This window comes from Oryx dammah, unplaced genomic scaffold (genome assembly GCF_014754425.2).
Source record: "Oryx dammah isolate SB20612 unplaced genomic scaffold, SCBI_Odam_1.1 HiC_scaffold_5, whole genome shotgun sequence".
NCBI classification, from domain to species: domain Eukaryota; kingdom Metazoa; phylum Chordata; class Mammalia; order Artiodactyla; family Bovidae; genus Oryx; species Oryx dammah.
In genome coordinates, this window is record NW_024070189.1 from 101,576,503 (window position 1) to 101,602,368 (window position 25,866).

At 54.6% G+C, this 25,866-nt stretch overlaps 1 protein-coding gene across 3 annotated transcripts in view; it reads left to right on the top strand.

Annotated features, from left to right (window-relative positions):
- Window positions 1-281: 281 nt before the first annotated feature.
- Window positions 282-25,866, top strand: part of MYO9B (myosin IXB) — a 105,579-nt gene continuing 79,994 nt past the window's right edge. For all 3 annotated transcript variants that reach the window (XM_040241072.1, XM_040241073.1, XM_040241074.1), the window contains exons 1-2: window positions 282-374; window positions 19,211-20,118. In XM_040241072.1, coding sequence (XP_040097006.1) covers window positions 19,267-20,118 — 852 coding nt within the window. In that variant the 5' untranslated portion in view covers window positions 282-374; window positions 19,211-19,266. The remainder of the gene's footprint in view (window positions 375-19,210; window positions 20,119-25,866) is intronic.

Genomic DNA, 25,866 nt, shown 5'->3' on the forward strand with positions numbered 1-25,866 from the left:
CCAGCCCATATCGCGACGCCGCAAGAGGGGTGACCGGGAGTAGAGAGGTCGCCGCCTGCGCGCGCGGCTCTCTGGCCTCCCCTCACACTTGGTTTCGCTCACCAGCGGCAGGGGGCGGGGGCACGGGCAAGAACTCGGAAGCGAGGGGCGGAGACTCGCGGCCCTCCGCCCCCTGGCGCTTTGCGTCACGCCCCCCGGCGCTCTGCGTCACGCCCCCCCGGGCCCGCCTCTCCGGAACCCGGAAGCCCGAGCGCGCGGGGGAGCGGCGGGCGCGGCGGGGCGGAGCGGCCAGTCTAGCAGCGGGCTGGCGGCCGGGCGGGGACCTGGCCGGGGACCTGGCCGGGGACCGGCGGCGCGCGGCGGCCGAGGCCCAGGTGAGTGCCTGGCGGCCGCGGGTTGAATGTTCTATCTCGAAGCTCGCACCGGCGGGCTGCCTTGCGGAGAAAGACGGGACTAAGGGTTTGTGGGGAGGGGTCTCGCGAAGGCAGGGGTCGAGGGGGCGGGAACGAGCTTGAGGGTCTTGGAGAGTTTGCAGGAGGCGGAGTGGGAACCGGACGATAAAGGAGAAAGTTGATGTGATGGGCCTGGTGAGGGAGTTTTTGGGCGGGTGTGAGGGCAGATCTTGTGGCTTGAGCAGCTTCTCTGAAGAGGACGTGGCTTAAGTGGTAGTTGGGGGGTCGCAGGAAACGGGGCTGGGAGAGAGAACGGCAGGGAGGCGGGGTTGAGAGGCCCAGGCTGGGGGTTGAGAGGAGCGAGGCCGGTGGGGGAACAGCCGGGGTGCGTTGGGAGGAAGAGGTGTAGGACGGCCTGGGGGCGTCTGCTTACGGTGAAGAGGTAGACGGATGGTGCCTGCGGGAGGGCAGCGCCTGCGATTCACTGGGTGCTCAATAAATGTGAGGGGCTCTGGACCCACTGGTGCGGTGGCCGCCGGTACGAAGGGAAATGGGGGATGGGAGAGGAGGCAAAAAAGGGGTCGAAGCCATGGCGAAAACTGAGGTCTGGTCCAGGGAGAGGCAGGGGAGGAGGGGAGGACAGGACTAGAGTGGCCCCTTTCAGATATTGGCGTACACCCCATGGAGATTTGAGGAGGGGACCCATCTTCCCCTCTTGATTCAGCCCGTTACTAATATCACCCGCCCACTGCTGGGTGACCCAGGCTAGTCCCAGCGCCTTCTGAGCGATATTCAGAACTTGAAAACCCAGCACACTCCTCCTAAGACTGGACTGCCTGGGGATTCTAGGGAGCAAGGAAGGAGCTCTTGGGCCCCCCCTTTGGGGCCGGAACTGGGTTTCAGAGGCGAGGGGGTGGGTGTGCACACACTCACATGTGCTAGGCTGTCACCACCTCCTCCCAGTTGCATCCTTGGACTTAAATGGGTAAAATGACATACAGGAAATCTGTTCTCCAGCGGCCCAGAGCTCAACCCAGGACAGGCACAGCCTCTGGTGGGCGCTCTGTAGACCAGCAATCTTTAAGGGAAAGCCTCTCCCACACCTCTGAGGTGGGAGCTGCTGGGGAACATTGTGCCTTACAGTTGAAGGGTCCCAGCTCCTACCTTCCTGAGGGATGTCCTAGTCTTGGAGTCCCCAGACCCTCAAGGCATCCGGGAGCATGGAAGGTGACATGGCCAGCTGGAAAAGTTGTCTGATGGGCCTGGCTCTGGCAAGGGCCTTGCACTGAACAGTTTGTTTTTTTAATTTGACTGCATCACACAGCATGTGGCATCTTAGTTCCCCAACCAGAGATTGAACCCAGGTCCCCTGCATCAGGAGCTCGGAGTCCCAAGCACTGGACCACCAGGGAAATCCCTGCACTAAATGGTTTTGATCAGCATTCATTTCTTTTCTTTCCCAACCCTGGGGATCCTTGTCTGGAATCTGCTAGAAGGGCTAGAGAGCCTGGATTTATAGCATGTTCAGGACAGGAGTCTGGATAGCTTGAATGTGAAGAAGGCCACGGAAAGATAACCACCCGTTCACTTCCAAAATGTTCTGGCCCTTAGGGAACCTTTGTAAGCGAGACTCTCAGCCTTGTTTCCCCAGAACACATGATTAGAGCCCACAGTAATGCCTCCTGCAGGTTTTGCGTTTGGACTTGCCCTGGCCGGGACTCCCCCGCCACCCCACTGCCCCATCCCCCCCCCCGCCCTCGCCCTCTCCCTGCATGAACTGGACCCGAATCTTCTGGTTCCAAAGCCCTGCTGTTGTCTCCTTCCTGTACCAGGAGTGTGGCCAGGCACACTCTCATGGAGGGTCCTGTGTTGGGGGTTCTAACCTCCAATCAAGTCTCTTTGTCTTTCTCCACCTGCAAAATGAATGGATTGGCCTAGTCAGTGTTTCTCAACTTTGAAACCCAAACCTTGGCTTCTCCAGCAGGCAGCCTCCATTAACTTTATGCAGCCCCTGACAGATGAATCCCCCCTGCAGTAATCCCATTTTTCCAATCTACAGTTTATATCTCAAAATAATTATTGTACCGCTCCCTTATCTTCCATGTAGAAAATTGCAGTGCCAAACGTGCTTTCACACGTCGTACCGTTCCCAGGGTTTCAGCTGCATCCTTCTGGCTGAAAATCCCTAGGTGAGACCCTCTGTTGAGTCCAGGCCTGTGACTCAGAGAAGCAGGTGGGGACTTGGGAGTCTCCCTTTTCTATTTCACTGTAGGATGTGTTCTCTATCCCTGGGGGAGGGGGGCTTGTTAACCTACTGCTTCCCATTCCTTGTCTTCCTAAAGTTGTGTGTCTTGGGTAGGTCCAGAGTTCAGTAAAGCAAGGGCTGACTGTGTCAGACGCTGTGGACTGAGTGCCAGGGATGAGCCCTTGTGCCCTAATGGAGGGACATTCTAGTGGGCCACCCTCCCCCACAGGCATGATGAGTTCACAGTAACTGGTCAGTTCAGTAGCAGAAATGACACAAGAAGTTGTGGGGACAGAATCAGGAATGACCAGCTCAAGCTTCAGGGCATGGGGGATTCCAGCAGGTTTCCTCAGAAGAGATGGCTGGCTGCAAGCCAAGCCTTGAAGGATACGGAGGTGTTGAACCAAGCCGGAAGAGGGAACCACATAAGTACATCCCTGCGTGGCTCTTCATTGAACATCTTCTGTGATAGACACTTTCATACGCAGCTCTCTTACTCTGCCAGGCATCAGCAGGGAGACTGTGGTTCCCATTTACTAGATACAGAAACTGAGGGTCAGGAGCATGATGACTTCAAGAGATGGCTCCCCGCGCTTTCCAGAAGCGTGAAGGATCATTAGAAAGCTCAGTTTGCTAAAGACCCAGTTGTTGGAATGCTGTCTCGACTGCAACCCCGTTGACATCTGGGGCCAGGTCATTCTTTGCTGTGGGGCCCCCCAGTGCATTACAGGCTGTGCAGCGGCGGCCTTAGCCTTCACACAGAAGATTCCAGTAACGCATCCCCACCTCAAGTCGTGACAACCACAGTGTCTCCAGACATGGTTTGTGTGCGCCCCCGCGCCCCCCCGCCCCCCCGCCCAGACGGGAACTCTCCAGTAAAAGCTGGTTCCTGCCACCAGGCCTACCATCACTTCAGTGACTCTTTGGTGTTTGTTGGGCTCCCAGCAAATTGCTGCCAAGAGCAGGCATGGGGAAAAGAGGCCAGCAACTGATTTCTGCCGTCCACTCAGTTCTTAATCTGGAGTCCCGATAAAAAGGAGACGCCACTGGGAATGGACCAAGGGGGAGTTAGGGAACGTGCCCTGAGAATGTTGCACGGAGGAGGAAGAGGAGGTGAGCCGGAGCACTTGTCATTCGCTGGCACAGCAGATGCCATTGTCTTTGTCTCCTTTGTCTTCCCACTGACCTGGATTTCTGCAGGCACCATCCTTGTCTCAGAACAAATGGTTGCTTTTCTTCCGAGATTAGAGGTATTTGATTCTCTTCTCAAAGAGCTACTTTGGACGCAGCGCCAGATGACTGTGGCTCTCGAAGCCACGTTCTCTTCTCCCGTTTGCCGTCCTGGCTCCAGACACGGGTCCATTCTCAAGCTCAGGCTAACTTTTGCGCTCCGTGCATCTTCCTCTGCTTGTTCCCCGACCTTGACACTGCTGCTTTAACTCCGGGGGCAGAAGGGGCACATTCTGGGGCCATCCAACCCCTTCTGAAGGCCGCCTTCCCCCAGCCCCCGTCCACCGGCCCTTTGTGCCGCCAGCATCCCCAATCAACTGTGCCAGGCAGCCCCTGCTCGGCCTCCCCGCCGAGCAAGACAGGCCCTTCTCTCTGCCCTCGTCCCGGAGACGGGGAAACAGAACAAAGAGCTCTGTCTGAGCACGGCCGGGGCCCCCAACAAGCCAGCCCGCTGCCGGCTGCAGCTCAGAGACCCCCACTTCACCTCTTTGCCTGTTTCATTTTGGCCCCCAAAGGGCCCCAGAGATTAGGCACGTCTCAAAAATGCAGCCGATGGATGAGTTTGGGTTCTACTCATTTCCTCGTTGGGACTCTGAGCCTGAGTCCCGATGATAAATAAAGTAGTGATTCAAGGGTTCAGCCTGTGGCTTAGTCGGAGCAATGAATAAGCTGTCCTGGTCTGACTCATTGGTTTACATCCCAGCTCCGCCCTGTTTCTTGAGGTTGTGTGTGTAAGAGGGAAGCCAGCTCCGAGCATTTCATGACTGTCCCTGCCGCCTGTGCGCGTTTCCTGGGGCCACCGTAGCAAAGTGCTGCAAGCTGGGTAGCGCACGCAATGGAAGCGTATTGTGTTGTGCATCTGGGGGCCAGAAATCCAGGTCAAGGTGTGAGCAAGGTTGGTTCCTTCCGGGGGCCACGAGTGAAGGATGCACGCAGGCCTCACTCCTCAGCTTGTCGCTCGCCGTCTTCTCTCTGAGTCTTCAGCGCATCTTCCTTCTGTGCGAGTCCATGTCCAGTTGCCCCTTTGGATCAGTGCCCATCCGAGTGACCTCATTTTAACTGAATCATCTCTTTAAAAGTCCTGTCTCCAAGTGCAGTCGCATTCTGAGGTCCTTGGAACAGTAGGACTTCGATATAATGAATCGTGGGGGGCAGGTGTGTGCTCAGTGGTGTCTGAGTCTCTGTGACCATAAGGAGTGCAGCCATCCGGGCTCCTCTGTCCATGGGATTTTCCCGGCAGGAGTACTAAAGTGGGTTGCCATTTCCTCTTCCACGGATCTTCCCAACCCAGGATTCGAACCCAAGTCTCCCGCATTACAGGCAGATTCTTTACCTCTGAGTCACCAGGGAAACCCTATGGGGGCCAGCAGAGGGTTGGCAGGGGGCACAGTTCAGGACACTAAGTAGGAGACAGGTTTCATTTTTTATGAAATGAATTTAATAAGGGAAATTTCATTTAATAAGGGGATTTTTGATAGATAATCATCCAGATAGAGAAAAGTTCACTCAGTTTTGTCTCATTCAGTGAAATAAACATTGTAGGGGAGATGGGCAGGTTGGCCACGTCACCTTTGGAAGTGCCCTCTTAGGGAATTTTCCAGGTCTTGCACGTGTCCTTATACTTGGAGTGACTAGAGAGAGGCAAGAACATGACTCAGGGGGAGTGGATCTTGTGGGACTTTATTAGGGATGTGTTTAGAGCCAGACCTGGGAGACCGTGTGTGCCCACCCAGGGGCTAGCCAAGGTTTATAGCTGAGGTATATGGGAGTCCCTGTCCTCAGTTTTGCCGGAATCAAGAGGGGGAGTCCAAAATCAAATCCATTCATGGAACAAAGTGACTTTGGGACCAGCTGCTTCCACTGGTGATGAGACAAAAGAAGTTTCTGGAAGACTTGAAAATCATTCCACAAGAAATGTCGACAAGCCTGGGACAGATTTGGCGATCTCAGGTATGCTGAGCAACAGGAGTAGCCCTGGTCTCTTTGCCCAAGCACAGGTGTCTGGCCAGCAGTCATGCCCGCTAAAGTCAGATCCCCAGCCTGGTGAGGGCGGTGAAGTGCCTGGCACTGGGCAGACTTGGAACCTGGGCCTGGCCTGAAGTGGCTGATGAAGAGGAAGACTTGGAGCCCTGGCGTGATCATCTCCCTCCAAGGCCACTGCTGCTGCTGCCTCCTCGCAAATGGGGTGAAAACAGCATCAGCATCAGGACCAGGAGGGCTTTGCCAGGATCTTCCCACTCATCTCTCAGAGCGTCTCCATCCCATTCAAGGGTAGACAGAACCTGGGGAGCCGAGCAGAGAAGACTTGGAGATCTTTGCATCTCAGGTCCCATGGGTGCACCCAGGGGCTTTCGTTTCCTGGCGAGTGTGCCAGGGTCCAAGGCCACTGCTTGGGAAGATGGCCAGAGTCCCTGGCTGTCATGTGGAAATGCTGTTTATCAGAACGATGACACACAGGACTTCCCTGGTCGACCAGTGGTGACGACCCCCTGCTTCCAGTGCGAGGGGTGTGAGTTCAGTCCCTGGTTGGGGAGCCATTATCCGGCATGCCACGTGATGCACACAAAAGCAGGCGGCACCCAATGTTAGAGCTCAGCAGCCTGCCCCGGAGACCCTCAGGGCGGGTCCCTCCCCTCCTGGGGGTCCCTGGATTAGCAGGTGGCACCCAGTGTTAGAGCACAGCAGCCTGCCCTGGAGACCCTCAGGGCGGGTCCGTCTCCTCCTGGTGGTCCCCGGGGAGTCTGCCCCCGGATTCGCAGGAAGAGGAGAGGATGAAGATGGGGAGGCTAAGGAACACGTGTCTGAAAGTGGAAAGAGTGACCTGACCGGGACAGGTGACTCTAGGCCCCAGCAGCTCGGGCAGTTACCCCACCAGGCTGGCTCCCTCTCTCTCCCTCTCTTGCTCCCTCCTTCTGTATCTTGTGTAGTCAGATGAACATGGACTTGGAATCAAGCGAGCATCTTACATGTCTTTGAGGCCCTGGAGAGACCCTAAAGTGTGCAAGCTTTTGGTTCTTTATTCAAAGCATTTTTCCTCAGCCTTGGCACTGGTGCTGACTGGGGCTGGATCATAGACTGTGGTGGAGCCTTCTTGCCCATCAGGGTGTTCAGCAGTGACCCCAGCCTCCACCCACCAGTTGTGAGTAGCAGCCCCCCCCCAGTTGTGACAACCAAAAATGTCTCCCATGTATGTCAGGTGTCCCCTGGGAGAAGAGTCACGCCCCCCCCCCATGACGGAGCTAGCACTGCAACCCCCAAAGCCCTACCTGAGGCTCTGTGAAAGTGAAAAAAAAAAGTGTTAGTTGCCCAGTCTTGGCCAACTCTTTGCGACCCCACGGACCGTAGCCCACCAGGCTCCTCTTGCCTGGGATTCTCCAGGCAAGAATACTGGAGTGGGTTGCCATGCCCTCCTCCAGGAGATCTGCCCGAGCCAGGGATCGAACCTGGGTTTCCTGCACTGCAGGCGGATTCTTTACCATCTGAGCCGCCAGGGATGCCGGGTCTGAACTGCCTGTAGACACCAAGCGGGGTTCCCTTGTCCTCTGGGGGCTACTCGGCCTGCTCTCAGGCAGGGCCTTTGTGTGTTGTCGCCACAGCTCCGCCCGTATTAGGCTCTGAAGGTGGCTTTCTACTTGGGCACAATGACAGATGGACTGTGTGATCGGAGGGAGGGGGTTGCCAGGGGCCCCCCTCTGCCTGCCCAGACCCGCTTCCCAGAAGACTTTTTGAGTCTTCACCAGCCCGCTAGTCTATAGGGAAGGACCCAGATCCCAGCCCCCCACAGGGCCTTGCAGGTCTGCCTTCCCCTCGTAATCAGACCCCACCTGACCCAGGGACCTGACCCAAGCCGCCATCAGTCCCCCTAACCTGTCACGCCTGCAGGGGCTGCCCAGTACCCCTCACTGCCCCCCCTGCTCTGCCTGCCACGCTAGGCCTGGCTGATCCTTTCCTGATGTCACTGTGTCTTGGTCCTCTCTGCCTCCAACCCCCCCAGGGCTCCCTATCAGCCTTGCAGGAAAATCTAGACTCCTTCCCACATTCACAAGGCCCTGTGGGATCTGACCTTCCTGACCCCGGCCCCTCCCCCTCCAGCCTCGGCCCTGCCAGCCACACTGGTCCCCTTGTTCCGAGGCCAGCCCCGGCTGCCCTGCCCTTGGAGCTCACCGCCCTCGCCTAGGCTGCCATCACCACGCTCAGCCCATCCATCCTCTCGCACTGCGCAGGCCTAGGCAGCTCTCTCCACTGGGCACTCCCCTGTGCAGCCCCCTGGCTGGTCCAAAGTGACCACCCTGCTCTGGTCAGTTTCCACCCCCGTGGCAGCACCACTGACATCTAGGACCAGATCCCTGTCTGCTGTTGGGGACATCCCGCATGCTGCAGGGTGTTGAGCAGCGTCCCAGGTCTCCTCCCACCAGATGCCAGAAGTCTCTCCCCTCCCCCCAGGGGTGACAACCAAAAATGTCTCTAGCCTTTGCCAAGTGTCCCGTGGGGTGGGGCAGGATCACCTCCTCACCCACCCCACAGTTGAAAGCTGCTGCTTGAATACACTGCACTTTTTCTTTCCAAAAGCACCGTTGCTGTTGGAAATGCCTCTTCGCTAGTGGGTTGATCTGTCAGGTTGCCTGAAGGTCAGACCTCATCGCCACATTCTCACTCCCTATTTTACCAGCTGCCTGGCCCAGCCCGGTGGGGTGGGCAGCAGAGAAACATTTGTTGACTGGATGGATTTTGAAAGGAGGCATCCTCTTTGGGTATATAGGAGCAGGCTCCAAGAAGGATCAGCCTCGGGGAGAGATGAATGGACCACATTGCCCCAGCATGGGCCTGGGAGAAAGAACTTTTTCTAAGACTCACAGACTGGTTGGGCCAGACTGGAAGGCTAAGGGATGAGTTAAGAGAGAAAGGGACAGTCACGAGAGGGTGTTTGGGAGGGGCTTCTCCAGGGGTTTTTAAAAGAAGCGGAAGAAAGGTGGTGGCCCTTCCTGATCACAGCCTCTCTTGGGGAACTCAGCACCTTATGAACATGACACCTTGGACCCGTGTCCTGGGGCTTCTGTAAATTGGCACTACAAGCCTGCGTGGCTTAAATGATAGAAATGGATTCCCTTGAAGTTCTGGAGGCCGGAAGTCCCAAACTAGAGCATCAGCAGGTCCATGACTGTCTTAAGAGACTCCGGGGGTGGGTGGAGGACCCTTCCTTGCCCCTTTCAGCTTCTGGGGGCTCCATGGCCTCTGGATACATTCCCCGACCCCTAACTTAAGCCCTAAGCTGTCTTACAACTCTGAGCCGCCAAGACTAAGAAACATGCTTCTTTTGTAGCTGTTTCTCGGCAGGTCCATCTTACCAGTAACTTCATGTCATCATTTCCTTTAAAAAAATCCCAGCAGGCTCAAGGAAACACGCCTGGAAAAGTGGAAACTCGCTGCCTCCAAGACAGCACCCTAACTGATGCTGCTGTAACCCTGGCCGCCTCCTTTTAGCTTGAGGATGATTTCATCCAGTAAACATGTGGCTTCAAATTATGGCCTTATATAAACGAAGCAGCTATGCTACACATTCTAGAGGCCCCCATCCGCCTCATTTTCCAGTCAATTTCGAATCTTTCGCCAAGCCGATCGGCAGAATCTGGGCTTTTTCATGCCTTGGCTGGACTAGAGAGAGTGGCTCTTTTCACATTTTGTCACTTGCCCCCAGGGCTGGACTGTGGATTGCCTCCGCCTCTTCCCTGCACCTCCTTTCTCTGAGAAAGACCCTGAACTGAGGCTCATATCTCCTCAGGGCCCAGAAGGGACACTGGTACGGTGTTTGCCAAGGCCTTTTCATTTTTCACCATTCAGGTGTTTCAGTGGGAATTCTTGTTATCGTGCCCCGAAGACTGGCTGTTAGTTAAGAGGGAGTGAATTCCCAGTGTCTGCAGCCACCACCTCTGTCGAGTTCCAGAACGTTTCCAGCACCCCTGAAGTAGACCTGATGCCCATCAGTGCTCAGTCCCGATCCCCTCTCCCCCAGCCTCTAGCAACCACTCATCTGCCTTCTGTCTCTATGGATTTGCCTGTTCTGGACATTTCATTGTCGATGGGATCATCCTTGGTATCTGGCTTCTTTCACTCGGCCTGATGCTTTGGAGGTTCATCCGCCTTGTAGTTTGCCTTAGAGTGCCGTTCATTTTTATGGCTGCATAATATTCCACTGGGTGGATGGACTACATTTTGTTTATCCACTCATCCTTTTTTTTTTTTTAATACAATTTCTATATTTTTGGCTTTACCGGGTCTCATTGCTGCCCATGGGCTTTCTCTAGCTGCCGCGAGCGAGAGCTATTCTTTGTCACAGTGCAAGGGCTTCTCCTTGCGGTGGCTTCTCTTGTTGCAGGGCACAGGCTGTAGGCACGTGAGCTTCAGTAATTGTGGCACACAGGCTCAGTTAACTGTGGCTTGCAGGCGCTAGAGTGCAGCCTCAGTAATTGTGGCGCACGGCCTTAGTTGCCACATTGCATGTGGGATCTTCCTGAACCAGGGATCGAACCCTTGTCCCCAGCATAGTAGGAGGTTTCTTAACCCCTGGACCACCGGGAGAGTCCCTCCCCTCGTCCTTCGATGGGCATTTCAAGTCCACCTTGGGCTCTTTAATCCAGGAATGTTAGAGTCTGCAGTTTGACTTCGATTTAGTGATGAGCGCATAATTGTCCGCCAAGTTCCAGGTAGACAGATCCTCTCAGTTCAGGGATGAGTTTTCCTTCCTGTTCACACTGCGTGTGCTTCCATGAGCATTGGTCAGAAGGCAGAACAGGCTTTTAACTTGGGGGCATTGGGAGCGGTGGTTTGAATCAAAGACAGACATAGGTTTTCAGGACCTGCCATGCGCGACACACAGCTACAGTGAACAGTTGCTGCTTTGCTGAGCTATCCCTCCTGGGGACCCGGGGCCCCCAGTTCCTCAGCCCTAGACGTGCTTCTTTTCATTCCAGACACAGTCTGGGGCTTCCTGGGGTGCAGGTTTCACATGCGCTTGGGACAAGACCTTAAGCTACAGTGTGACTGGCTTCCAGGTCTCAGGCTGTATTTAGACTCTGTGCGGAGGGCAAAGCCAGAGAAATCAGCTGAGGGCCTCAGTGAGCTGATGTCCACTGCTCAAGGACATCCCCCGACGCTGTGGTCATCACAGCACCACGACAGGCAGGTATCAACAGCCCAGAGGCAGACCCACGCGTGTGTAACGTAACTTCACTTATCTCCTTTAACAAAGAAGCTCCCTGGTCAGGGGAGAGACAGATTCTTTAAGAAAAAGCAGGAAAACACTTGTTTCATTCTTTGAAGCTCGTCTGGATCCTCCTTTCAGCTCCCACACCGTACTGGGTTGATTGGTGTCCCCCTAAATTCACGTCCCACCCAGAACCTTAGAATATGACTTTGATTAGAAATCAGGTCCTAGGACTCCCCTCGTGGCCCATTGGTTAAGAATCCGCCTTCCAATGCAGAGAACGCAGGTTCGATCCCTGGTTGGGGAACTGAAATACCACATGCTGTGGGGCAGCTGAGCCCAGGCACCTGAACTACTGAGCCACTCCGTGCTCTGGAGCTCAAACCACAACTAGGGAGAAGCCCACGCACCACAAAGAAAGATCTCGCGTGCCGCAGGGAAGATCCTGCATGCCGCAACTGAGGCCCGATGCAGCCAAAAGTGGACAGACAAATAAACATTAAAAAATAATGATAATAAGGTCTTGGCGGATGTAATTAAAGATCTCACAGAGTCTGCATCCTGAATCCAGTATCTGATGTCTTCATAAGAAGCGGGGAGGACACGGAGACAGAGAAGGCCTCCAAAGAAACCGGAGTGATCCACCTAGCAGCCAAGGAGGCGCGAGGGTCGCCAGGAGCCAGGAGAGACACAGGAAAGTTTCTCGCTCACGATCTCCAGGAGGAACCAGCGCTGCCCACGCCTTGATTTTTGGGCTCATCCAGAAAGGCAAGACAATACATCTTGTTTTAAGCCACCTGGTTTACAGTCCTTTGTTAGAGTAGCTGTAGGAAACTTATACCCTCCAGTATAACTTGCAGATGAATGAAGGCTTAAACGTGGCAAGTAAGTCCAGGCAGGGAGAGGAAGACAGAGTGTGGGTTCATGTCTGGGAGAAGAGCAAGCTGCCGACATCATGGGAGAAACGACCCACAGATGTGTCTGCTCAGAAAGTGTAGTATCTGGATCAAAAAACAGCATACACGGAAGTAAATTGGTATGGGCTTCCCTGGTGGGTCGGCGGTAAAGAATCTGCCTGCCAGTGCAGGAGACACAGGTTCGATCTCTGGTCCAGGAAGATGGCACATGCTATGGGGCAGCTAAGCCCATGCATCACAACTGTTGAGCCTGCAGTCTAGAGCCCAGAAGCTGCAACTACTGAGCCCGCTTGCCCTGGAGACCTGCTCCACAACCAGGGAAACCACCACAGTGAGAAGCCCGCACACGGCAACTAGAGAGTAGGGAAGAGCCTGCATAGCAATGAAGACCCAGCACAGCTAAAAAATAAATGTTTTCTTTTAAAAAAGTAAATTTGTATGAATTAAGTTCATCAGATATCGTGAAGACATCATACCCTTCCTATACAAAAAGCTGCTCCAAAACAGTAAGCTAGGTAGGCATGGTTCAATGAGGGGAAAATGGGCGACCGACATTAAACAGCTTCCATAAACAGAAAAATCATTACTGAATACACTTAATTCTCCAAAAACCAGCCTGACAGTCAGAGGATTAAATGTGACAAAGCACTCTTTTGTGCCCACGGATAGCCACAGGTTGAGAAAAATATTAATCCTCCATGCCAGTGAGGCTGCTCCGGGCCGACCTCTCTCTTTGGTGGTCGGGGGAGGCCTCTACGGAAGTCAGTTGGGAAGAGGGAGTCCGGCCTTCAAAGTGAGGCTGTAGAGGGGATCAGATCAGCCAAGTGTTGAGGTTAAAATGGTACCACCTAGAGAATGGGGCGGGGCAGTTCTGGATCTACGAGGGTATACTGCATTGGGAGCAGAGCTTCCTAGAGTCTGCTGGAGGGGTCCGAGGGACATCCCAACCTGAGAATAGGGACAGGAGACACGGATGGCACTGGAAGGAGGCAGCGGGGTGGTGCCTGCCTCTGTCTGAGCGGGAGGGGAGGGCAGGGTGCCAGCCCCTGGCAGTGGCCTGGTCAGTGATTCTTGGGCTTGTAGCCCGAGCTGTGGGAACCAGACTTCCCACTGTGGGTTGGGGGCTTTGGGCAGCTTTTCCATGACTGATGGGGCCCTGCCAGGTCTGGCCTGTGAGCCTGGGCCTGGCTGAGTGAGAAGTAGCCAGAGCATGTCCAGCAACTGCTTCCTGGCTGCCACCAACCTACCCAAGAGGGGCTCTGCTGCATGGGGGTTGACGGCCAGGAGCGGAGGGCTGGCCAGAGGGAGGCCCCAAGGGGCTATGCACTGGGACACTCACACCTAGACCGATATTGCCAGGGGCTCCCCTGCAGCGGCCCGGGGGATGGAGGCAAGGGTCCCTCAGGGGTCCTCCCATCCTCTTGGTGAAAAGAGAAGCTGTTCTGGGGACAGCAGACAGGATGTGGTCAGTGGGAGGAGCAGGGAGCAAACACCTTCCGGTGTTTAGGGCAAGAGGTGGGCGTCCCTGGGCAGGAGCTTAGCCACTGAACGGGAAGTACAACAGAGTGGATGGGCCCCAGCGGTAGGTCCAGGTGCCACCTGGTCCCCAGGGCTGCCGAGCAAGTGGGCAGGACCAGGAAAGTGACTGGCAGGAGCTTGGTAGCATCTTTGGGAAGGGAAGCTGTGTAAGGGGATGGCAGATGGAGGTGTCGGGGCGGGGGGGGGGGGGTGGGCCGGCGGGGCGAACCGGGGGTGCTGGCAGCCCGAGGCGGGGGCAGTGAAGGGTGATGGCTGACCAAGGCGGGGGAAGGAGCAGGAAGGGCTGGCTTCAGGCTGCATGGAAGTGAGGCGGGAACTCGGAACTGGACCCTCGGCTAGAGAATTTACTAGTGTCTCTTGTTTTTCAGACAAATGAGTTATTTCAGTGGGAGGGCCCTCCCCCTGGGGAGGGGAAAGGGAGCCACTCTGAGAGGAGAGTGTGGGCTCAGGTGAGGCTGAGAGGGTGCTGGGAGGGCCCCACAGGCAGGTGCAGGGGGAGTTTTCCCAGGATGCAGATGTGGTGGGGCCTGGAGGGGCAGCTGCCTTGGGCTGGGTCAGTCGGGCCCTGCTGGGACTCCTGCAAGGGGCCCCAGCTGGCGTCTGCCCTGCCCCACCCCTTCTTTTGGCCCGCCTCTTCCCCTGCAGCTCCAGCGGTCAACAGGCGCCTTGAGCAAGCCTTATCTGCTTCCTCCTGGCCCGGGGGTGGGGTGCGCATCAGCCGGGCCTGTGACTGTCCCCATGAGCGTGGGGTCTCCTGTGCCTCTCAGCAAGGGGCCCAGAGCAATAAAAGTCCCCCGTGGGGCTCCAAGGGTGCCTGATGACCAGGCAGCCCTGGCGGATATGGGCCACGCAGCCCTCAGCCTATCCAAGCGTCATCCAGACCCTGGTCAGCCCAGGTGGCTTCTCGCTCAGCCCAGTGTCTGCTGGGAGGAGAGAACAGATGCACCCACGTGACCTTTGTCACTTGCAGCCAAGCTGCTTGGGCTTGAGACCATCCAGAGCCCTCCCCGCCCTTGCCCCATCCTTGAGCTGGATCGATGCCCTGGAAGTTGTGGTGCACGTGGGTCACATTTCCACAAGTGTGTGCCACAGTGGGGCGGGCCCTGCCTGAAGCCCTGGGCCATGTGTCTACACTCACGTGAGCGTGGGTATATTCAGATGAAATTCTATTCGTACTCATGTGTCTGTGTTTGTGCATGCACAGGTGTGAGCATGGTTGTGTGAGAGTGTGTATTGATGCCTGTGTGTCCGCGTCCACACACGTATGCTCACATTCGTGCTCGGTGTATGTTCACAAGCACACACATGCGTTCACATGACCGTGATTAAGGTGCAGATCTGCAGTTTGCACTCTGACCTGTCTCACCTGCTCAGAAGTGCACAGATGCCCAGCTTCCACAGCCTTGTGATGCTCCGCAGGAAAGTCCTGAGGTTAGCTCTCATTGTTTCTGGGGGACAGTCAAGTGGGCGATAACCTCTGAACATAGACAAGCTCATAGATTCCGAGCCATTTTCCTTGTGGTGGCATCTGAGGAGCTTGGTGACAGGGCTCAAGAATTGGGCATTTTGGAAAGAAAGCAAGAAGTTCCAAAAAGCTGCATTCCTAGGGAACTGAGTCCTTTCATAGTTTCACATACTTTTTTAAAAATAGCGCTTTTTTATCTTTAACTTTTTATTTTATATTGGCATATGGCCGATTAACAAACAATGTTACCATAGTTTCATGTGAACAGCAAAGGGGCTCAGCCACACATAAACAGCTTTTTGTAATATTTATTTTGTATTTAATTATTTGGCTGGGCCAGGTCTTAGTTGCCATGTGTGATCTAGTTCCTCAACCAGGGATCAAACCCAGGCCCCCTGCATTGGGCTTGGGGGCAGGGACAGGGTAGAGAGCTCGGAGTCCTAGCTGCCAGACCACCATGATGCCCCTGAACAGCCTTATTGGCTATATGGTTATACCCTATACACTATAAGTGGGCTGATTTGAAGTGTGTAATTGGATGAGTTGTGACACGTGAAGCACCCAGGAGCCCACAGCTGCCATCAAGATAAAGAGCACGTCCATCGCCCGAAAAGTCTCCCCAGTTCCTTTCTCCTCCCACCCTGTCACCCCCCCTCAAGCAGCCAGCGGTCAGCTTTCTGTCTCTGTAGGTTAGTTTGCATTTTCTAGAAATTTCTGTACAATGTGGGGTTTAAGGATGCAGACCTCCACACACAAACGCAGTCAGAGTCCATGTATCACTTTACAGTTAGACACAGCACGCCACCCTGGGATTCAGCCAACCACAGGTCATGTCGTACTAAAGTCCATAAAGTGTGTGTGCTTCCCAGGTGGCTCAGTGGTAGAGACTCTACCTGCCGATGCAGGAGACACAGGTTCTGTCCCTGAGTCAGGAAGGTCCCCTGGAGGAGGGCATGGTAGCCCACTCCAGTGTTCTTGCCTGGGAAATCCCATGGACAGAGGAGCCTAGGGGGCAGCAGTCCATGGGGTCACAAAGAGTCGGACACGGCTGAGCGACTAAACATGCCAAGTACATATATAGTGAAAAGAATCTGCATATAAGTGGACCCCCGGAGTTGTTCAAGCGTCGGGAGTATGTGGAATCATGTGCTATATATATACTGCTTTGAAGTTTTTATTGAAGTGAAATTCACATCATGGTAAATTAACATACAGCATCACATAACATTAAAGTGAACGATTCACTGATACTTAGCGCGTTCATAATGTGGCGCAGCCATCACCTCTGTGTAGCTCCAGAGCTTTTCCATCACCCCAAAAGGAAACCCTGCGTCCGTCAGCAGTCTCTCCCCATTCCCCCACCTCACTCCCCAGCCCCTGGCAACCGCTAGTGTGTGATTTTGCCCATTTCTATGGATTTACCCATTCTGGACATTTCCTAATAGACGGAGTCCTGTAACACGTAGCCTTTGGTGTCTGGCTGTTTTCATCCACCGTGATGTTTTCAGGGTTCATCCACGTTGTAGCAAGGACCATTCCACTCTTTCATCAGCAGATGGAAATTTGGGTGTTTTTCTGCCTTTTGGCTAATAGGGTTGTTGTGAACGTGTGTGTACAAGTGTCTGTCTGGATACCTGTCTTTAAGTCCTTGGGGTTCATACTAGGAGTGGAATTTTGGGGTCTGTATATATTCCTTTCCATCTTCGCTCTTCCACTCAGCACTCAGGTTCCAGGATTGGTCTGTGTTGTTCCGTGCTGTTGTGAGGGTCAGAGGTCGGTCCATTCTCACAGCTGAGTCGTGTTCATTGTGTGGCCGGTTTATGCGTCCATTCGCCAGTTTGTGTGCATTGAGGGTGTATCTAGTCTGGGGCTTTTAGAAACAGTGTCAGTGAGACCATTTATGTACAGTCTGTGTATGAACATCTGCCTCATGTTTCTGGAGTAACTCCTAGGAGTGGTTCCATCGCTAGGAGTGGGTCACCCGCTAGGCATATATTAACTTTTAAGGAAACTGCCAAAGTGTTTTCTATCATTTCATCATTTTTCTGCAGGATACTGTGGCATTTTGAGGAAAGACGCTTAGCAATGTTCACATCCATTTATCTACTGATTCTGCCTGAGTTAACTGATTCCAAGGAAATTCTCAAGAGTTCTACACAATGTTGTGTGTCCAGGAACTCAGAAATCATGTTTCAGAGCATATTTCATGGCATGGAGACATGTTCATTTGTACTAACATATCCCATGAAGAGCAGTTCAGGCTTTATTAAAACATGTAACATCTGTTGAATATTAAGCTGGAAGGAAATAGACCAAAGTTCCATAATAATCTGGGGAAAAGTTTAGGAAATTAAACGTCCCCGTCTACCCCAGCCTCCCTGCGGGCTGCCGCGACCTACCTACCTATTTGTGGCCGCTTCATTACATCTAGTTTGCTCAGCCTCACCTGTCACCTGCCCTCCCAGCACTGCTGTGGGACTCAGTTTCCCAGAGTCCAGATCATCACAGCCTCTGGTGGCCCCTCATGTCCACAGGGCTGAGTCATGCAGACGTCAGCCTACTGTTTCCACAAAGGACTGGGGAAAAAGAAGGTTCAGCTTTCCAGGCCTTCAGGTTACTAGTCTCTGTCGTGGTTGTGTTGTTATAACACAGGCAGATGTAGACACTATGTTCGTGAATGGGCAGAGCTTCATTCCAGTGAAACTTTTTTTTTTTTTTTTAACAAAATAGACCATGGGCCTAGCACACTCTCATCCCTCCTTTGCCTTCCTGTTGAACGAATTCCTCTTCATCCTGTAGAACCCCTCTTAGATGGTACCACTTCCCTAAAGCCTTCTGTGGCTCTCGGGGACAGTAGTTTCTCACGCTCATGGTTGATAACCTCTCACATCTATTTGCGTATCGGCATCTCCCACTGGGCTCTGAGCCAAGGTCTGGTTCATCTTTGTATCTGCGGCCACACTCGGGTGGCACACAGTGAGCCCCACGTGGCCCACTCTGTGTTCCTGCCTCTCGCCTCAGACACTGCGGTGAGCTGTTGCCAACATTGACTGCCTTTTCTCTTTTCTCAAAATGTCTTCAGGAGCAAATTTTTTTTCTAAATAGGCTGTTTCTGGTGTGGTCATCCTTTAAAATATGTATCTGACCGCATCAGGTGTTAGTTGAAGCACACCTTTTGTTGGGCCGTGTGGGCTCCAGAGCCTGTGGGCTTAGCTGCATGTGGGATCTTAGTTCCTGGACCGGGGATCGAACCCACATCCCCTTCCTTGTAAGGTGGATTCTTAACCACTGGACAACCAAGGAAATCATTTTAGGTTTCCAGAAAAGTTGCAAAGACCAAACAGGGAGTCCCCTGAACCCCTCACCCATGTTGCCTGAATGTGAACACCTCACACTATCAGGGTACGTTTGTACAACTAAGAAACCGACGCCAGCACACTGCTATTCACCAGCCATCTGACCTTATTCAGACATCACCAGTTCTTCCTTCACGTCTTCTCTCCAGTCATGACCCTGTGCAGACAACCCTGGGACATTCAGTCATCACAGCTCCCCAGTTTGCTCTGGCTGGGGCGGCTCCTCAGTCTTTCACAGCCTTGGGGAAAATTGACCAGAACTCCTGGGCCTCTGATATGGGTCTGCCAGATGTTCTCGGCATGATGGGGATGGAGTTGTGGGTTCTAGAAGTGAATGTCCACTGAAGAGTTCTCTGGAGCAAGTTTTTTTTTTTTGAAGGGGGCACTCCCTGACTTTATCCTCCTCAGTGGGGTTTCGAGGTCCCTGAGTTTCCGGGCAAGGTCAGTCTTCCTCATCCCACCCTTCCTCTCTCTGCCCCTCTTGTGTTTGGGGGACATGACCAAGGCACGTGGGGCCAAGTCTTCCTCTGCTTGGGAACTTGCCAGGGGAGTTTTTGTCAGAGAGGAGAGGCCAGGAAGGACTGAGCTGAGAGATGGCTGTGGCCCCCGGACCTGAGGGTTGAGAGGCTGGTAGGGAGGGCCGCGGCCTGGGATGTGGACAGACTCCAGTGACGTCGCTCTGCGGGAGCCGCGAACCTGAAGTCAGGATCACGTTAAGGACAGACGAGACTCCTTGGCCTTTCTGGCTTCAGGAGAGCCCATGGATCCAGGCCATGGGCCTGAGGCTCTGTCCGGAGGTGGGTGTCAGTGTTGAACCACCCCTCTGCCCTCCACCCCCTCTGATGGTGCCACCTCTCCCTTCCAGCTCCAGGACGTGCGCCCCGAGCCCGGGAGGCATGCTGAGGCCAGGCTGCCGGCAGGATGAGTGTGAACGAGGCGGGCAGCGCCGGCCGCCGGGGGCAGGCGGCTTACCACCTGCACATCTACCCGCAGCTGGCCACCACCGAGAGCCAGGCGCCACCCCTGGCCTCATGCCGCGTGCCGGCCACCAAGGACAGCACCACATCCGACGTCATCCAGGATGCCATCGCCCGCCTGCAGCTGGACGGCAGCAAGCGCTACGTGCTGGTGGAGGTCAAGGAGACGGGTGGGGAGGAGTGGGTGCTGGACGCCAGCGACTCACCTGTGCACCGCGTGCTGCTGTGGCCGCGGCGGGCGCACGACGAGCACCCGCGGGAGGACGGCTACTACTTCCTGCTGCAGGAGCGCGACCCCGACGGCACCATCAAGTACTTGCACATGCAGCTTGCGTCCCAGGCCACAGCCACTCGGCGCCTAGTGGAGCGCGGCCTCCTGCCCCGGCCACAGGCGGACTTTGACGACCTGTGCAACCTCCCCGAGCTGACGGAGGAGAACCTCCTGAAGAACCTCAGGCACCGCTTCCTGCAGCAGAAGATCTACACGTACGCCGGCAGCATCCTTGTAGCCGTCAACCCCTTCAAGTTCCTCCCCATCTACAACCCGAAGTACGTGAAGATGTACGAGAACCAGCAGCTGGGCAAGCTGGAGCCTCACGTGTTCGCGCTGGCCGACGTGGCCTACTACTCCATGCTCCGGAAGCACGTCAACCAGTGCATCGTCATCTCGGGCGAGAGCGGCTCGGGCAAGACGCAGAGCACCAACTTCCTGATCCACTGCCTCACCGCCCTGAGCCAGAAGGGCTACGCCAGCGGTGTCGAGAGGACCATCCTCGGCGCTGGCCCCGTGCTGGAGGTGAGTGGGGGCCGGTCGGCAGGAGGGGGCCTTCCCGTGCAGACTCCATGATCGTTCAGATACGGCGTAGCAGCAGCCGTGGAGAAGGCATTTACGGTCATGATTTCTCAGAAACAGGAGGCTCAGCGTGCCCTGGGCAGGGCCACACAGGGAGGCACCAGGGTCCATCGGAAGCAGCGAGAGCCAGGGGAGGGTGTAGGCAGGAGTCTGTGTCATGGTTTTCATGGAAAAGGTCCAATGAGTCAGGGCAAGCAGGCTTAGGAGTGGCCGGTGTGAATAATTTCAGAGTTTGAGGGCATAAGGACTGGCCTAGTCGAATGGTCTCCCCTGGGGTGATTCAGGGCCTGGGGAGAGCAGCCTTGAGGGTGAAAACATAAAAACAGAGGTAGCAGGGGGATGATGTGGGCTCTGAAATGGTTGGTTTGTGTTTGGAAGGCATGCTCATAGGAGGGTCCTTTCTTCTCTCTAGGAATCCCCGTGGGGTCAGCCAGGCCCCAGGTGTCAAAGCCTCAGATATAGAAAATAACAAGTCCTGATGGATGCCTCAGGGTCCTCAGTGTACTCCTGATGTCTGGAGGGGTGGCAGTCTGCACACTGGGTCCCAGAAGGAAAAGGGTGGCGTGTCCAAACTGAATAGTTTGTGGCAGGGTGTTTCTGGTGGGGGTGGGGCTGTGGGGTAGAAAGAAGCCAGTGAGGTGAGGGCAGGCCTGGTGGCTGGGGACCAACTAGAGGAGGGGGCCACCTGGCACCTCAGCCTCCTGCGCCTTTTCCAGCGTCCGCATAGGCCAGACGCCGCAGGAGTCATGGCTGTGTCGCTGGGGATGAGCCTTCTGGACACGCGGGCCGTGGGACTGGTCCCAGTGGCCCTCACCCTCGGGGTCTTTGGACAAGATTCTGCCATATCGCAGAACGTAGCCTAACCATCGTCTCCTGGTGAGAGCCAGGGCCACATGGGGGCCCGGGGGTGTGCACCTCTGGGTTTGGGGTCTAAGACCCTGCTTTCTTTCTTTCTGTTTCTAATAAGATTTTACAACAATTAAATAATTTCGAGCATGAAACTTAACCTTAAATAGTTAAATTTTACTAAATATAGCAACATTTTGGGTTGACCCAAAAGTTCATTTGGGTTTTTCCGATGTTACAGAAAAGAAACCAACAAACCGTGCTGTGTCTTTGAGCAGTTTCAGGTCTATAGGAATACTGAACAGGTGGTCCAGAGAGTTGCCATATTCTCCCGCCACCCCCCAACACACACACACTTCCCCCTGTCATCAGTGTGTTGTGTTGGCTTGGTGTATTTGTTTACTATTGGTGAGCCAATATTGACACAGTGTTATTATCTACAGTCCACGGAGTGCATTAGGATCCAGTCAGCATTGCACGTGCTGCGAGTTTGGACAGATGCACAAGGTCATGTGTCCACCATGAGGATCATACAGAGCAGCTATACTACCTTAGAGGTCCTCGTGTTCTGCCTGTTCGTCCCCCTGCCTCCCTTCAGCTCCTGGAAACCACTGAGCCTGTTACCGCCTCCGCGCGCGCGCGCGTGCGTGCGTGCGTGCATGCGTGCGTGTGTGTGTGTGTTCCGTGTGTGTGTGTGTTCCGCGTGTGTGTGTGTGTGTGTTAACACCTAGTCATATCTGACTCTTTGTGACCCCAGGGACTGTAACCCACAGGCTCCTGTGTCCATGGCATTCTCCAGGCAAGAGTACTGAATCGGGTTGCCATTTCCTACTCCGGGGGTCTTCCCGAGCGAGGGGTTGAGCCCGCGTCTTTTGTGTCTCCCGCATCTTTACCACTGCACCACCTGGGAATCCCCACTGTCTGCACAGTTTTGCCTTTTCCAGGTTGCTGGATGGCTGGAATCATACGGTTTGTCGTCTTTACAGCCCAGCGTCGCTTGCCTAGGACTCCATACTGGTGCTCTGCATCTTTGCTCGGTTCGAGACCTCATGTCTCCATGTTGCCGAGTGACAACCCCTGGGTTTGCCACAGCCCATCCATAGAACCCTAGACCCCCACCCACCCTGAAGCCTTGACCTCTGGCTTCTAAGTAGCCAGGATTCAGTGAAATCCCATCTAGACTGCGCCTGCTGAGTACGTTTCAGTTCCTCTTCCTCTCTGACGATCTCTGAGATCATCAACCAGAAACTAGCTGGGGCTGTCCAGCCGGGCCCTGTGCCAGCACACATTGCCTATTTCTGTCTTCTTCTATGCACGTAACGTAAAGATTCCTTGGGTGGTGTGTGTTTTTTTTGCACAGGCGTGTTTTAAAAACTCCCAAGTGATCTGGCCACAGAATAGACATTTTTCTCTTCAATACCATGTTCCCTGCATGCGTTCCCTCCTCTCATCCGTTCCTTCCGCAAATGCTTCACATGCAGGCGCTGTTCTCGGCACTGGGCTATGCAGTGGCCAAAACCGACACAAAGGCCTGCCCACAGGGAGCTGCGGGCTCGTGGCAAGGAGGCAGGCAGAGAGAGAAACAGCGGGTCTCAAGTGTGAGCTATGAGCCAGCAAGAACGAGTAGGCAATCCAGAGGTTAAGATCTGTGCTTCCTGCGTAGGGGGCATGGGTTCAGCCCTTGGTTGGGAAGCTAAGATCCCGCCTGCTGCATGGCATAGCCAAAAGCAAGCAAACGAGAAAGAGAGAGGAGTGAGCCCGAAAAGTAAAAGCAAATGATGTGCATTAACACGCCTATGGAGTCTAGAAAGACGGTGCTGAGGAGCCTGTTTGCAGGGCAGCGGTGGAGACGCAGACCGAGGACAGACTTGCGGACACGGTGGGGGTGGAGAGAGTGGGACGAGCCGGGAAAGCAGCACTGAAACATATGTATTACCATTTGCAAGACAGGCTGTGGGAATTTGCTGCACAACGCAGGGAGCGCCGCCTGGAAGGGTGGGAGGTTCAAGAGGGAGAGGACATATGTATACCTGGGGCTGATTCGTGTTGATGGATGGCAGAAACCAGCACAATATCCTAAAGCAATTATTCTCCAATTACAAATAGACAAGTGTTTTTAAAAAAAAGAACAGTGGTGGGCTCAAGGAAGTGGGTAGGGAAACGAGGCGAGAAGGTGATGTGAGCCAGGCCTGGAAGGAGAACACAGCCAGAGCAAAGTCCGAGAGGCTTGGACCGTGCCTGGTGTATGGAAGGAAAGTCGGGTCCTGGAGGGCATGGGAAGGGGTCAGAGTGAAGTGAGAAGGGGCAGAGCAGAAGGCGGTGGGGACAGGGAGGTGACAGGTCATTCAAGGCCTTGCAGGATTGCGGGGTGGGTCCTGTGTGTTATGGGAGCTATGCAGGGTATCTTAGCTTCAAAAAAAAAAATTATTTACTTCGTTGTGCCACTCATGACGTGGGCTCCTGGTTCCCCGACCAGGGATCGAACCCCTCATTGGAGGTGCAGAGTCTGAACCACTGGGCCCCACTGTCCTCCCAGCAGCTGCCGGATAAAATGGTGCAGACACTCCATGACTTTAGAACTGGGGACAGCAACAAGAGAGCAGACCCAGCATTTCCTGAGCGTGGCGATTTGCCAAGTGGACCATTCACCCCTCACAGAACCAGGCAGGTGGGCAAGGGGCGGGCCACACCAAGGGATGCCAAGCCCCAGGTTCAGTGCAGCACAGCCGGGGAGCAGGATGGCTCAGCCTCCTTTAGATGAGGAGCATCTCAGGCACCAGAATGAGGTTCCTAGCGCTGCAAAACACAGGCTCGTTGGCGTCAAAAAGAGGAATTCCCTCCCTCCAACAGTTCCAGAGGCCTGGAATCTGAAGCTAGGTGTGGGCAGAGCCTCGCTCCCTCCAAAGGCTCTAGGAAAGGACGCTTCCGGGGCTCCGAGCAGGCGCTCCTGGGCTCGTGGCCACATCGCTATAATCCCGGTCTCTGTCATCACGCCGCCTTCTCTTCCTCTAAAGACACCAGTCATTGGGTTTAGGACCGGCCCCAGTCCAGGATGACCTCATCCTAACTAATTACGTCAGCAGAGACCCGTTTCCATATAAGGCCACGTTCACAGGTTCCGGTGTCAAGATGATATATACAAGCCTTCTGTGGGGGCACATAAGTCAGTCCACAGCAACGCCCTGCCAAGTGACAGCTGACTGTGTCTCATGCCTTCCTCCGCAGGGGCCATCCTGAGGACCCCTCCTTCCTCTGGGGCCTCCATGCTCCTCCCGCCCCAGAGGGTTCTGGCCCTTTCTTTGAGGGCTGTTAGTCACCTCCATGGCGTGTCTGCACCTGGTGAGTCAGATGCCTCTGACCTCGCCCGGCTGCGTCCCTCGAGCCTCGAGAGTGTGAGCCGGCGAGGCTAAATTTCTCCAGGGGTTTTAGGAGGGAGGAGCCCATGCCAGCTTCCAAAACAGGCTTGAGCCAAAAGCATGCCATCGCCGTAAATGTGCTTCCTGAGGCGACCGTTTGGAAAGGGAGAAGGTGGTTTTAGTGTCGAGCCGGGCTGTGCAGCCAGAGGACTGCTGACATCTCAGGCCGGGTCACTCCAGGCTTGGGGCCATCCTGTGCATTGCAGGGTGCTGAGCTGTACCCCTGGCCTCCAGCCACCCGATGCCAATAGCACCCCATCCCCCCCCAGTGGCGACAACCGCAAAATGTCCCGACATCACCAAGTGTCTCCTGGGAGCCGAGTCTCCTCCGGGTGAGAATAGCTGCCTTAGTCACAGCTGGTGGTCCCACGAGACTCAGGCACGGTTCCTTTCAAGTGCTGATGGCTTAGAATTGTCCCTAAGTCCATCCCGACCATCCTGGGCTAACTTGAGAGTTACTTTTTTCCTAATGCAATATTTGATGTGTAGTTTTCCTCCTTTGTTCTTGGCCATGCCTGGTCTTTGTTGCTGCTCAGGCTTTCCTCTAGTTGCAGCGAGCAGAGGCTGCTCTTTAGTTGTGGTGTGCAGGCTCCTCACTGCGGTGGCTTCTTTGCTTGCGGAGCTTGGGCTCCAGGGTGCAGCGGATTCAGTAGCTGTGGTACATGGGCTCAGCAGTTGCGGCTCCCAGGCTCCCAGCACAGTTTCAGTAGCTGTGGCACACAGGTTTAGTTGCTCCGAGGCATGTGAAATCCTCCTGGATCAGGGGTTGAACCCATGTTTCCTGCTTCGGGAGGCAGATTCTCTACCACTGAGCCAGCAGGGAAGCCTGAGAGTTACTTGTTAATAACAGGAATAATTAGCTGTCAAGCCTTCAGGCCCACAGGGTGTCAGGCTTCAGGTGCCACAGTCATCATCACCTCTCTGAGGACTCACAGCAGCTCTGCTCATTTTAAAGACCAGAAAACAGAGCCCCAGAGAGGCTTGCTGCTGTGTAAATGTCCTGGGGCTGCTATCCCAGGGCACTGTACGCGGGACAGAGTTGGAGGTAGGGCTCTTAAAACAACAGGAATGTCTTCTCTCACATTTCTCGGAGCTAGACGTCTGAAATCAAGGTCTGGACAGGATGGGCTGCTCCTGAAGGCCCCCATGGAGAGTCCTTCCCACATCTCTCTCCCGATTTCTGGTGGCCGCCTTTCTGGTGTTCCTTGGCTTGTGGTCACATCACTCCAGGCTCTGCCTCTGTTTCCGTATGGCCTTCTCCCCATCTGTCTCTCTATCTTGAATCTCCTTTCTCTCTCTCTCTCTTTTTTTTTTTTGTTAACAAGTATTAATTTTTTTATTTATTTTAATTTTTAAAATTTAACTGTGTGAGGTTTTTAGTGAGAGGGTAATTACTTTACACTATTCTGTTGGTTTCTGCCATCCATCA